The sequence below is a fragment of the Phyllosticta citribraziliensis genome (genome assembly GCF_038025025.1).
Source record: "Phyllosticta citribraziliensis strain CPC 17464 chromosome Unknown J3D65scaffold_6, whole genome shotgun sequence".
NCBI lineage: Eukaryota > Fungi > Ascomycota > Dothideomycetes > Botryosphaeriales > Phyllostictaceae > Phyllosticta > Phyllosticta citribraziliensis.
In genome coordinates this window covers 1948609-1962601 of record NW_027117343.1, presented here as the reverse complement: position 1 = coordinate 1962601, position 13993 = coordinate 1948609, and the positions used below count along the sequence as shown (strand labels likewise).

Sequence of the window (13993 nt, the reverse complement as noted above, 5' to 3'; positions counted from 1 at the left end):
GGTTGGGGGCTGACGAGGGAGGAGGCAGTGTGCTGTTGCCTCGAGAGTCTACACCTTCTGCTTTCGTGCCTCAACACACACTCGCTGTCCCATTAAACGATTCTGTCTCTCTCCTCATCAACTGACACCGACCTTCAACCTCCAGCCAAGACGCCCTAAATTTGCCTTTGCTTGTCTTGATCCCGGTCCCGAATGTCATTTCAACATGATCCCGATCGATGTCCTCAGCCTTACGGCCAACATCATCCAGGTCGTGGATTTTGCTCTACGAGTGTCCAAGCAGCTTAAAGAGCAGTACCGATCTGCGGATGGAATGGTGAAAGAGAACAGTGAGACGCTAAAGGTCAGTACCAGAGCCACGTTTCCACTTCAGCCCACGAAGGAAGACCTATCGGAGACGGCATATCTGACATCGGCCAGATTGTCCACGATATGCGCAAACAGCAAACGTTGCTCAAAACGAGGCTGTCGTCGAAAACAAGTCACACCGAGGAAGAGGAAGACGTATTGCAAATCTCCAACCTTTACGACGAAGTTGCGGAGAGCCTGGAAACGGAGCTACGAGCTCTAGTTCTCCCCGAAGATACGACACATCGAAGAAGGCAAGTTGTCAGGTCGACCTTCCGCGCAAGACGAAGAAAGAGAGCGATACTCGAGATTCATGAAAGACTCCAGAGGTTGCAAAAAGCACTCGACTCGAGACTGATATCAATGGTCAAGTACGTGGCTCCTCGATCGCCCTATTGGAGACACAACTAATACAAAACAGGGGCGACAATTCGTATTTGATGACGAAGCTCGATGAAGTCGCGCAAATGGACAGAACCCTGCAAGCAGACACTTCCAAGCAGCTGTCGTCAACAGGAGACCGAATTATCGAAAGTATCAACGCAAAATCCATTGACTATAGTAGGATCGCAGACTTGTTTATCAAGTTTACGAAGGAAGAGCAGGAGGCGGACAAGGCGTTGCAAATCCTGAAACGCTTACAGTATTTGGAACACATGGATCGATACAACAACGTCAGCGTAGCTCACAAATGCACTTTCCAATGGATATTCGACAATGAAAAGCGTGGATTCCCTGACTGGCTTGAGCATCATAGCGGCATTTACTGGATAAGTGGAAAGCCCGGGAGCGGCAAGTCCACACTGATGAAATTCATCATGGACCATAACGAGACCATTCGACTTTTGGAATCGTGGGCTGGAGACCAGAAGATCGCCGTCGCGAGCCACTACTTTTGGACATCTGGGTCCAGCATGCAGCGCTCTCGTGAAGGATTTCTCCGCTCCACTGTCTTTCAGATCTTACGGCAACACCCAGTCCTGATTCCCAAAATTTTCCCACGACTTTGGCTGGATCGCGACGAGCGGGAACTAGGAAATATTTCACCCAAAATGCTGGAAGCCGCATTGTGTAAAATCGTGGATGAAACTGAAAGACCGAAAATATGTCTTTTCATCGACGGGCTCGACGAGTACGACTGTACTCAGGATGAAATCACCGGGCTTCTCAAGAGATTTGAGGATGTGCCCTCAGTCAAGCTTTGCGTGTCAAGCCGGCCGTGGGAAAAATTCGAGCACGCTTTTCACACCAGCACCAAATGCCGAGTCCACGAGCTAACCGAAGACGACATTCGAAAGTTTACCAGGGACACAATCGCCGAAAGCCCGGATCTCATGGCCTTAATGGGTACCATGTTCGATGAAATGACAGATCATATTGTACAGAACTCTTCAGGGGTATTTCTATGGGTGTTCCTCGTAGTCCGAATGCTCCTGAGCGCGCCAGCTGAAGGGGCGAATTTCAAAGATCTGTGGACGAAGGTCAACAGTTACCCGACTGAGCTGGAAGCACTCTTTGATCGCATTTACAAATCCATCAGGCGCGAACATCGCAGGGATACGGCGCGGATGCTGAAAATATGCTTAAAGTCGGAAACTCCCCCTACACTTGCGACTTTTCAAGTATTGGACAAAGAGGATGATCCAGAGTACGTCTTCAGAAATACCTTCCATCAAGTCTCAAGATCTGAGATAGATGATTGGAAGAACAGCCTGGAAAAGCGCATCAACGCACGATGCAAAGATTTTCTCCACGTTACTGAGAAAGACCTCATCGAAGGCGCTGAAGTATCAGTATATCGGGTGGAATTCTTGCACCGCACAGTCAGAGATTACCTTTTGGACGAAGTAATGCCTGAGTATCTCGAAAAAGAGCTCGGCGGCATATTTGATGCCAACTTGGTCAATGCCAAAGGTTCTTTGATGGTATTAAAGTGCTTGGACCTCCCAAGGCTGTTGAGGAGCGAGGATAAGAACACGATGAAGTATCTTGATGGATCATTGGACTCAGTACTTCGTCCTGCTCGGAGCTATGAGGAACAATGGGCTCGGCCATTGACGCGGCTAATCGACGAGGTTGACCATCTATTCTCAAGTTCCATGTCGTCGCATATTTCAGCCCAGGTGAGATGCAAACCCTTGTGTAAAACAGACCAGACCAGTTGAGTACTGACTCAGCGAGTTCAACAGGATCAACACTGGAGTAACTTAGTATCGATTCCCTGTCGCCTTTTCAAAGCAGCTGATATCCTTGACGTGGCCTCCCTATTCGCTTTGGATTGGTACGTCTTGGAAAAGCTCCAAGGTCGCCACGTCCAGAGTAAGGCCAGTTTCAGCGTCTTAATGTGTACTTTGCTACATTGCTTTGGCCCTGAGACAAGAATAGACTACCGCATGTTAGTAGTTGAGGTTCTGAGACATCAAGCAGACGTCAACGAAACTGTGCCTGGTATGGCGTTGACATTGTGGGAGATGTTCCTCAACGAAGTAAGTTTTTCTCGTCAGACTCCTAGCCTTTCATCCCCCAAATCGGTGATCCTGATCAATACTGCTAGCTCCGATGCCACTCAGCCAGTCCGTACGTTTGGATAGACAGCGTCGTCATTGGAGACATTACTACTATGCTGCTCATTGCTGGCGCAGATCCGTATCTTGTCTTACAGCGACAAGATCCTGGCTTCTCTTTTCACCTGCCAGGAGACCCGAAGACGATCGACGAAGTAGTTCGGAGTACGCTCCCATCTCAAACGACCAAAATTCTCCCCGTGCTGGAACAAAAAAGAAGAGAGCGAGCCAGCCTGAGTTCCAGAACCCTCTCAGACCCGGGCGAAGAATCTAGACCAACCCCACGGGCCACCACTGACTCCCCGGCACCCACGACTCCGCAACAGAGCCCTCTGGCGAAGATGCTTAGCGCCTGGAACCCTTTCAACCTCTGGCCGACTGCACCGACACAACAGCGAATGCTGGAAGACAAACCCACAGAGCACGAAGAGGCGTCGGCATCTCAGGGGAGCAGTCGGGTCGTCACGGATGCCTGATGCTTCGAAACAATTGATTTGGCTCTCTTTATGCATACAGTCTGTTTCCTTTCGCTTTTTGGGTCATAAATTGATCAAAGGGGAACCGGTTTATGTTTTGGACGGATTTAAGATCTTGAGGTGGGCTTCGAATGGATTCGTGAGGGCACCGAGAATGGACGAATCGTGTTCTGTCAGACAACGGCAAATGTATCGGTCCTAGCTGGACGTTCAAAACTTGGCTGAGAGACGGGAGAGGCTTATCCGAACAGACTGGACGTCACTTACTCCATTTTCGGGGCCGGACAAAGCCTGTTGAGTTTGGGTTGCATACGAGGCGCCTCCGCTTCTGTCTTCGATGGTGGAGCCTCTCGTGGCATTCCTCCAGCCCTGAAACCAGGGAAAGAATAACAGCATGGCGTTGGACGGATAACAGCATGGCGTTGGACGGAAGCTGTCTGTGTGGATTCAAACAAACTCGGACCATTGTCTTGTCTTTTCTTTCCCCTCAATTCCCTGTTCCAGAGCAGGCACCTCGTGTACGTCAAGCCCGCCCCCTTACTCCACGCTATCAGCGACGATGATGTGGTGCACTGCCAGTCCAAAATGGTGGTGCTCAGATTGTTTTGATGACGATGCTGCTAAGCAGCATCCGCTGAATTTCTCTACCTGAGGACTGCCACACGACACGAGCACCGCAGTAAAGGTCTTCACCTCCCAAGCAAACCGGGAAGTAATCGATCGCGTCATTTTCCGCCCACGCCAAAGTTCCCTTTTTCTCGTTGCCATCTTTTGCGTCGGCTCTGTTGCGTTCTGCTGTCTGCCTTCGTAGCGAGGAGGAGAGCAGGGAGCTTATATACGCAGCCAGCCAGCGGTCCCACATGCAAATCACCAATGTCTGGATTCGCGTCCCCGTGCCAATTGCGCATGGGTAATCTAGTCTTGTTTGTGATAAGCATGTGCCGCGCGGCTCACCGCACCGATGAACAGTAGTATTTAAGACGCCCTTAAGACCCCGTTGTCCATCTTCTTTCCACAAGCTTTTCTCCCGGCGCTTGAAGAACTCGCGCGGATCAAGCTTTGACTGTGCTGGATCCGGAGCTGGAGAGGTCAGGACTGAGGAGAGTGCACTGTTTGCCGCGCAGGTTTGATCGCTGAATATCCACTTGTTTTTGCGCTTGGTGGATGGCGGATGGCAGACATGGTAGGGTGGGGTTGCGCGTGGTGACCGCGTTCAACAAAGAAGATGGAAGAGTGGTGCTTGACGGCATGGGAGAGCAATGGCGAGTCGCTGGTTTTGCGCTGGTGGCTGGGTTGCGGAAGGATGAGGTGCGTGCCGCGGACATGACAGGACAGAAAAGTGTAGTTCTCATTCGCAGCCGCTTGCCAAAGTGTCTATCTTCGTAGAGTACCTTCCTCAGCGCCCTTTGCGCGGTTTGTTGTAGTCATCCAAGCAAGAGGAGGATGCGGCTTTTATACTGCCGTGGATTCGAAAGCCACATGCTGAGAGGAGGCGAAGGACATGTGCCCCTGACGTGCAGCAACTGCTGGCAGCATGTTACTCGTGGCTGGCACATGCTATCGCCGCTGCTGGGGTGGTATAAGAGACCTGCTGTTTGCAGCCGATGAACCAGGTCAATCCGCATCGCTCCCAGAGCTCTGCAGATGCATGCCGAAAGAAGGACGGGTTGTGTGGGAGCATCCGCCACCATGGCTAATGACTTGCCTTTTGCGCGGTGGGTGAGCGGGTAGATGTCAAAACGTCCACGTCGACAGAATCTCGGCATGATTCGCTCAGAATGATTTTCGACGAGATGTGGCGATGTTGACGCACCTCATCAACAATAGAAACGGAACAGGAGCTTGGATAGACATGGGGAGTGGAAAACTGAACAGAAAAGACAAAAGAAAAGCCAAGTCTGCTACATGTGTGTTCTGGAGCCGCAAGCCAGTGTTACGGTCGTTGAGTGGTGTATCCCTCGAAGTCCGGAACGCGGCTTGGAATGGATTGATTCGAGAGGTGAAAAGCAATGCTGAAATACTCGCGGCGGAGGGCACGAGCGCCGCATTTCCTCGCGCCTGACCTCGATCGAATGCTCGTGATGCGTCACCACAGGCTGCAGCCTGCTGCCTGTGACTGCATGCGCGAGGATGCTCTGCCGGCAGCTATAAAAGCGCTCTACTTCCGCCGCATTCTGAACACCAAGTCACTTCAACGAGCAAGTTGCGGAGCACAAACTTCGACGACCCACTGGCGCCGCCTGTGTCTTTGCGGCAAACCGCCTACAACGATCTGACTTTGTTCTTTTTGTTTCCTGCGGAGTTGATTTTGCATGTTTCCAGGGATTCTCTGGGGTTGGTGTTTGAATGCTCCCGGTGAATGGCAGCGCCAGGATGGAATGTCGTCGACAAACGTTAAGTGTTAATGGTGAATGAGTAAGAAGCGGATGGCGGGATCGAGAAGAGTGTGAGCTGCATAAGGGTAGGAGGTAGGGGAATGAGAAACAAAAGTCTTGTGTTCTTGAAGTTTCAGGTGACCAAATAAAAGGGCACAGAGCGACAAGCCGTGACGCTATGTTGTTGCGACTTTGTGAGACCGGAATGCCTGGTTGAAGACTGAGTGGAAATCGAGCGATTGGGGCATTTTATACTCGCAGAAAGAGGCGTAAGCACGGCTCCCGCCGCCTGACGGCCATTCAGCGGCATCGCTATCATGATCAATCGCCGCATGTGATTCGCCTTGCCCTGAGCGTTTCGCGCAGGTATAAAAACTCCGCTTCGCTGGCTTTGCTGCATCACTTCAACCTCCTCTACTCACCCGCCTCCCTCAGCGAAGGAATACTCAACAGCATGTGGGAAACTGTGGGAGTAAATTCCGGTTACATCGATACGCACCTTTCCTTCTCTTTGGCTTGCTTGCGCTTTTTAGGGGTAGGAGGCGAAATTCTCAACACTGGCTGTGCACGACTCGGAGACAGCGCAGAACTTCGGCATGGCGCCAAGATGAAGACATATGAGTCGATGTACTCATGATGAGTTTGAAGTGATGGAAATGACCGCTGAGAAAAAGCAAGGCGATTGCGATGCCTTCGCCGCCCCGAGAAACGACAAAAGTAACTGGACAAAATTTTCGCTTGTCCTGTCTCCCCGCAAAGAAGCAAGAGAGAAAATGTATTGTTGAGCAGAGCTGACGAAGACTGCTGAAATGTAGCCGCGGAGTCGCCGATGGGGTTTGCTTGCCGCATGACATGTTCCCCCTGACCCCTGACTCCGCCACAAATCGCCCTTGATCAGTTCAGCGCTTGTGACGGGGCTACATTTTGCATGTGGCTCCAGCCGTCCTGGATATAAAGCCTTGTCAGTTATTCCTGATCTGTCCAACATCCGCCGCAGCTCCTGGCCTGTGTCGCGTTGCGGAAACCCCAGCCCATGCGTCACTTTTCGGATGTATAATTGTTCAATCCACCTCTAGCTGCTACTTGGTCTTGCGTCTTGGAGGCTTATCAATGTTTTGCCTATTTGGCCTTCCCCCGCAAAATATGGAATCTGCAGCGACATTTTGTGGGGGCGATGTTGAGCAGTTGGAGTTGTCGATGACGACCACCACCAACAAGAATTGACAACAAGACTGAAAGCCATGAACAGTTGAGCAGATGGACACCAAGAGCAAAACACAAGTACCGAACATGAAGAGACTGACTCGTTGGCCGAAAAGCAACGCAAAGCCGGACCAGTATACGTAAATCCTCTGCCTGGCGTTTCCAAGGCTCTATACAGTGGCAGGGAGGACAATGTGCTTTTATACTTAAAAAAAAAAAAAAAAGGGAATCATCTGGCGCGGCGCGGTTGATTCCGTCAGCTGACTCCTAAATCCTGAACCCCTGACCGCGCACTGGGGCAGTTCGGAACGTGAACTCGTGACGCGCTTCCAGAAGTCGCTCGTCGGTGTTTCGTCTATAAAAGTAAGTGTATCTCCACTGCAAACTGCCAATTGCGCAACCATGTCTACGCAGGAAGTTGACAGTGAAGAGTTGCATTTGGTTGGAGGACTTCGGCAAAATGAACACTGTGTTCGCGGTGGCCGTGCCCTGGAATTTTCAGCCTTTGGATTAAGCGGAAAGCTCCAGAGTCTCATTATACTCGAGGGATGGAAAGCAGCAATATTCATTAGGAGTGGTGGAAGTCGTAATCTCTTGATCGTGCCGAGCGGCGAGATAGAGCCCTGATCTGATCCGAAGGAGGTCTGCGCTAACCAGCGGGCGGGAATTCCAAGAAGGGACAAAGAGAAGAAAGAGTGGCCATAAGGGGATAATATGGTCGCAGTATCATCTTTGCGTGCTCATTGCTCATCCAGCTTAGCGACGACAGTGTTGAAGAAGCAAACAAGCAAGCGGACAGATTGAGTGTTTATATACCCAACAAGCACATGAAAGCTAGGTTTAACACATGCCTTCAGCTACTCGAACAGCCCAGCGGCTTGTGAAAGACAGGTGACGAAATTGTCGCCTGACCCCTGAACCCCTGACTCTCACCTACTTCGCCCCCATGTTCGCTGTTCTATAAAACGCGACCGGCTCTGCCCAGAGTTTGAGCTCTATCGACACAATCCTGATGGGAACACAGGTTAAACTGAACAAAGATGACAGATTTCGTTGACTTTGTCGGCCGTGTTTCTTGCGTTTCCTCGACTTTCTTTTTTTTCGGGAGGGATCGAGAGTTTCCGGACATCGGAATCTGCGTTCATCGCATCAACAGCCCCCAAAAGCGGCGAAAGACCTTACGAGGACTTGACAATGACGCGCAACATCTTCCGCGCCGTTTGATCAATGGAAACCCTCAAAGCTCCCAACACAAATTAGAAGAGACAAAGCAAAGAAAGACAAACAGAAAAACAGTGAGGGAACGGCATTGTGATCTCTACTTCACTCCAAGTCGCATGGAGGAGAGAAGACCGCTGCGCTGTGGAGGAGAAGAGGGAAGAATGAAGACATCCCTTTTTATACCTACAAAGACCGCAGAATCACGTTTAGCACATGCCAGACCGCTAAGCGCTGGCCCTGCTGCCTAAGTTTAGTCCGAGATCCTTGTGACTGACGCATCGCTGGCATCTGACTGCCCTCGCACGCGCCGCAGACTTGATCCTGAATCCAGCTGGACAACGAGTGTAAATAGACCACTGGAGCACCTCCTTATCAGCTCATCACCGATGCACCTCCAGTTCAACTATGAAGATCCTGGAATCATCAACTGTGTCGCTGCGCCGGCTCTGCGCAAAATTCGGGACTTCTCTCACTGGGCGGGTTCGCCGAGGCGTCCTCACTTCCCCGACACTCTTCTAACTTCAGCAATACAGCGATGAACGATATCTGAGACCAAAGATACGACGGAGCATTATGCTATGGCGATGCTCAAAATCATCACAAGACAAGTATGAATCTTTGGCGTTGAAGTGACATCAAAACCCACAGGCCGCGGAGCGACGAACGACGAACGAAAAGAGTCAAACTCCCCACCGTCGTCACCTTGCCATCCCCACGCCAGGACTTCGACTTCATGGACACTGCTCCTCAAAGAGAGCAGAACAGCTTCTTTTATACCCGCGGTCGAAGAGGCGGCGGCACATGCGTCGCCACCGTCACTTGTGACACCGCTGTCACATGGATAGTATACTAGGCTTGCTACATGTGAAGCCCACAAGAGGTAGACTGTATAAAAGGGGCGTCGATTCCTCGCTTCGAAGACTCATCGGCTCCAGCTTCGACGCGCAGCACTGTACGGCCCACCGGGTTGTAACTGTGGTGGACACCTGAAACACTGGGACCCGACTTGTTTGGTGCGCTCAAGAGACCAAACCCTATGTACTTCTGGTGTTTGGGAAGTGGAGGCAAAGAGTCGCGCGCAGAAGAGTAGTTTGTGGTGTGGATGCACAGCAACATCACTGCACAACAATGACGAGCGTGAGGTGCAAAGATGATGAAGAACCCCTAAATCCAAAACATTATCTCAAAGAAGCGGAACAGAAGAACAACAAAACAGAGAGTGTCGCGAGAAGGTTGAGCCTCCAGAGGAGCAAAAAAGCAGTTTCAGTATGTCTTAGAACTCGCCTTGCCACTGGAAGACGACCGCCGCTATCCTGGCACTTTGAGAGGGAGAGGAGGTGGTCTTATATACCCGCACCGCAGTCAAAGTGCTGACAGCACAAGCTCAACACTGCAGCCAATTGCACACCTCCATCCTAGAAGCGGGCTGGCCCGTCCGCGCTCCAAACTCGACTTCCTGCTATAAAAGCCTCTCTCTTCCCACTCGACGGGAACGCATCGACATCGTGGCCGACTCTACTTCTCAAAACGACGGTGGGCAGAAGCACACTGGGAGCTGGCGGAAGAAAGTTCAACCAGAAGACGGACTGGGGAGGTGGTGTGTCTGGCTTGAGCAGACTCCTCTTTGAGTCTGAGCGCGCTTTTTGCGAGTAAGGCAGAAGCAGTAGATTAAGATGCTACACAGCGTCATCGGAGCAAAACGGCGGCAATCAGCAACGAGCGGACGTGATGGACGACGTGCAAACGCCACAGAGAGCCTGAGACTTAGAAGAAAGAGTTCTAGAGTCCATGGCGAGCGGCGGCGGAGCAGGAACGGAAAGACAACAGACACAGTGGCGTTCTCTTCCTCGTCACAAAGTACAGTCCTCTGGGGTGGTCGTCATGTATGTCGACTCCAGCGCTGGCATTGCAAGACCGTCAGGGGAGGGTGGCGATCTTTATACCTGTCAAACAGTCACCGCAGTCAGGTGCCGACACAGCACTCGCCGCATCGCATCTGTCACATGCTGCGCTGCCCGGTCTATCGGAACCTGTGGCTGGGACTTGGGGTATAAAAACCCCTCCCTCTCCCCCCCTACTTCACCGCTCAACAACCAACGCACCCAGCGACAGTTCGACAGCTTACCCAGTCAGAGTGTTTGACTGTCTATCTGCCCGTGTTGGCAGAACCACGCCTGCATGAAGTACTTTTGGAGGCAGTTTTGTTTTGTTTTGCTCCGCCATTTCCGCCCCCTGAGGCCAACTCAAATCTCAGCAAAGCAACGACAACGAGCTGCACCATTAAGTATCGACACACAGCACCACCGTCCCGCGACGCTGCTGAGGAGGAGCAGCGTGGCGTGATGAAGTTCTTCGGGGAATGTCAGACTGACTGACTGACTCCGCAGGAAATGAAAAGAAAGAAAGAAACAACAACAAGAACAAGAACAGTGACGGTGCCCGCAGGCGCGAAGCCGACGGAGCGACACAGTCGAAGCTTAGTTTACCACCGGGTCGCAGCTGGATGGCACGCAAGCCGCCAGTGTTGTTGATGGAAGGTTGTCGGTGGAGGACGAGTGAGGTTTTATATGCACTGACCGGGACACGCGCAGGCAGACAGCGGGACTGATGGCTGTCCGACCGCTGAAATCTGACCTCCTGATATCTGCTTCTGACATCTGAGCTCCTGACCCCCTAGCTCAGCCGCTGCAGACGCGGGTATAAAAACCCCCCTTCTCTCCCCCACAGAAAACCCAGCATCACAGCGATGGCAGCGTCGACATTCGTGCCACACAGTCAGTCAATATCTACTGTCTGTCCGTCCGTCCGCCTGCATGGTTGACCGCCTTTGTCACTTTTTCCTCCGTCCGTCTCTCCTCGCCACACACAAGCCGCGAAGAACTGGGCAGGAGACTCAGCACCATGGTATCATGGCACCATGAACCTCATCGTCAGCATCATTGCACAAACGACAGCATCAGCATCGCCATCGAGCGATTGAGGCACCGTGTTCTGGCCGGCTGGCTGGTCGGCTGTTGATAGGATGGACAGGAGTGCAGGACATGGAGGTTGATGTGTTGGTTCGGTGATTCAGTGACGTATGTGTATGCATGTACCTACGCATATAGGTAGGTAGGTAGGTAGGTAGGTAGGTACGTAGGTACCTCAGCTATCCAGAAAGCGCCTCCTTGGTCGGTCTGTGTCTTTTGCGCCTGGCTCCGTCATCTCGTTCATTGTCTCGCCTCGCCTGCCCTGCCTTGCCTGACAAACTGGCTGTAGACAGTCAGCATCGTAGGATGCCTGTCTTCATCCGTCCAAGCCCATTTCAGCGCAGCAGTCCAACCCCTCCATCCCCCTCCCACTCCCCCATCCCCATTCATCGCGACACTACTCCACATCACTACCCCTACCCTCGGGACTACGACTCCTAGCCCTATCCTCCGGACTGCGACTGCGGCCCCTTCCACCTGCACCGCCACCGCCTCGTCGCGGGCCGCCCCTGGCGCCGCCCTGCTTGGGTGGCGGCCGCACGAACGCGTAGTCGACGGCGATGGTCTGGTCGAGCAGCTTCTTGCCGTCGGCGCCCTCGATGGCGGCGCGGGCTTCGGAGACGGTCGGGTATTCGATTAGCACGTAGCCCTGGGGAGTGAGGTCAGTGGGGAGTGAAGAGCAAACAGCCAGTCAAAATGAGATGATGGAGGGGGAGGTGTAGGTGGTGGAGGAGGAGGGAGCAGGAAGTGGGGAGGAAGCGGCCGAACCCACCTTAACATAGCCCGTCCTACGATCCAGATTCAAATGCAAGTTCTTGATCTCGCCAAACTCGCCAAACAGGTCCGTGACGTCCTCCTCGGTGGCCTCCTCGTGCACATTGGTCGCGATGATGATCCAGCCCTCGATCGACCGCACCGCGACCGCGCTGCCGTCCTTGGTGCGCGCCTCCACCACCACGCCTTGTTGTTGTGTTGTGTGTTTGGCGTTGTTGCGCGAGGGTGACGACGGCGATGCTGGTGCTGGGTCCAGCTCCATTTGTGTGTCGTCGGCGGCGGCCATGCTAGGCAGGCGGTGTGTTGAGGAGATGAGAGGGGTGGCGCAGAGGCGTAAGCGTTTGCTATGCGGCGGCGGCGGCGGCGGCAGCGGTTGTCGTCGTCGTCGTCGTCGTCGTGGGTTGTGCAGGAGGCTGCTGTTTGCTCGCGGGTTTGCGGTGCGAAGAACGGAAGTCGGTGTCGTGAGCGCAGCAGTAGAGTCGGCCGTGTAGTGGGCGGACGAGGTCGATACGTGCTCGAAACGCGCTTCGCGGTGGATTTGCTGTGTCAATGACGCAGGTGGGGAGGGAGCGTGTGAGTTGGGATGCTGGACGAAGCTCCAAAAGCTGTGGTGGTCTAAACACGCGCAAGCAGCGGTCGGGCGGTCAGCGGAAAATGGGCTTGGCGTGGGTCGGCGCCGAAGCGCGGGGACCCTTTCCGAAAAAAGTTACCCGGCGAGAGATGACGAGACAACAAGACGCTCACTTCGCTGCATTGGCACTTTGATTCAATTATGGGTGTTTGCAATGGGACCAATTGCTCGAACATGATTCATTTCAAGTGTCATTGATGACTGCAAGACTACGTGGCTGCTAGAAGACTCCGATTGGCGTTTACAACCTTAAGCCTTGCCCGCAAGGGCAATGCACTCAATCTCAAGGGGGATGCCCTTGGGCAGCGCCTTGGCGGCGATGCAGCTGCGCGCGGGCTTGTGGGCAAAGAACTTCTCGTAGACGCTGTTCATCTCGCCAAAGTGGGCCATGTCGTCGAGGAAGATGTTGACCTGGGTCACAATCGAGAGTCAGCCACTTATCTGCCAACAATCGAAGGAAAGATGTGAGAGCGGGTTGCGCACCTTGACGACGCGCGAAATGTCGCTGCCGGCCTCCTCCAGAATGGCAACAATGTTCTTGCACGCGGCCTCCGTCTTCTGCGCAATGGTGCCCTCGACCAGGTTGCCCTGCGCGTCGGCGGGCATCTGGCCCGAGACGTACACCTGCCCGCCAGCAACGACGGCCTGCGACTGTTGTGTGTCAGCTCCAATCGCATCGAGGAATGCCCAATTGAGCGGCATGGCGCGTCGGCATGGTTGACTGATGTTGATGACTCTGGCGACACCGAGCTCCGGAGCTCGACGGCCTCACCGGGTGGGGTGATGTAGGAGGAGATTGGGCAGTGGATTAGTGCGGCGACGATGGCCGCTGCTGGGGTGGGAAATGTAGGCCAAACGTACATAGGGGCCGACGGCTAGAGGTAGATTGTTAGTCAACGGGAGCTAGACGCGGTTGACAAAGCCGAGGGGTGCTTACGGGCGGTGGCTTTGTTGGTGAAGACCTTCTGCATGTCAGACATGTTTCTGGTGGTGGTAAATTGGCGGAGGGGAGTGAGGATCAATCGCGGACGGGCGATGCGAGTGAGCGACGTGGTAAGCTGGCGGACGGGAGCGCGGGCGAGCATGGTACAGTGCAGGTTGGTGGTAGCGGTGGAATGCAGTCCAGGTGTCGGTCCAGTCACGACCTGAGCCGGCCAATTCTTTGCAGAGGGCCAATGGTGGGGCTGCCACGGCGGGGTAGCACCACGACCAGCCATGGACCCTTTGACAAGCCAACGTGTTTCTCCTGGTCTGTATGTATATTTACGCCCATGATGCTGTATGCAGTGGCAAGCAACACAAGTCTCCGAAATCTATGGTAGAAAGATCCAGGCCTCTCGTCCAGTGGAGAGGAAAAAAAAAAAAAAAAAAAAAAAAAAGGTCAAAAGGTCCATCGCTCCATCCATGCCATGCCATGCCATGCAGATAAGCA

At 53.3% G+C, this 13993-nt stretch overlaps 4 protein-coding genes across 4 annotated transcripts; 1 reads left to right on the top strand and 3 right to left on the bottom strand.

The window, feature by feature from the left end:
* Positions 1–205: 205 nt before the first annotated feature.
* J3D65DRAFT_697006 (uncharacterized protein) lies at positions 206–3787 on the top strand (the record flags this gene model as incomplete). Its single annotated transcript, XM_066804037.1, has 5 exons — positions 206–329; positions 374–719; positions 770–2471; positions 2538–2834; positions 2903–3787. 5 exons carry the CDS (start codon positions 206–208, stop codon positions 3386–3388), a joined length of 2955 nt encoding a protein of 984 aa, XP_066655562.1. The 3' UTR covers positions 3389–3787.
* A 2971-nt stretch (positions 3788–6758) lies between these two features.
* J3D65DRAFT_625427 (uncharacterized protein) lies at positions 6759–7176 on the bottom strand. Its single transcript, XM_066800342.1, has one exon. The coding sequence runs from the start codon at positions 7053–7055 to the stop codon at positions 6843–6845; it is 213 nt and encodes a 70-aa protein (XP_066655561.1). The 5' UTR covers positions 7056–7176; the 3' UTR covers positions 6759–6842.
* A 4355-nt stretch (positions 7177–11531) lies between these two features.
* On the bottom strand, positions 11532–12224 carry J3D65DRAFT_625419 (RNA-binding protein 8A). The gene is made up of 2 exons (XM_066800341.1): positions 11929–12224; positions 11532–11805 (listed from the first exon to the last, which is right to left on the bottom strand). The coding sequence occupies exons 1-2, from the start codon at positions 12214–12216 to the stop codon at positions 11554–11556; spliced, it is 540 nt and encodes a 179-aa protein (XP_066655560.1). The 5' UTR covers positions 12217–12224; the 3' UTR covers positions 11532–11553.
* Positions 12225–12810: 586 nt separating this feature from the next.
* On the bottom strand, positions 12811–13541 carry J3D65DRAFT_668064 (Endoribonuclease L-PSP/chorismate mutase-like protein; the record flags this gene model as incomplete). The annotated part of the gene is made up of 4 exons (XM_066803081.1): positions 12811–12972; positions 13045–13212; positions 13423–13436; positions 13499–13541. 4 exons carry the CDS (start codon positions 13539–13541, stop codon positions 12811–12813), a joined length of 387 nt encoding a protein of 128 aa, XP_066655559.1.
* Positions 13542–13993: the final 452 nt, after the last annotated feature.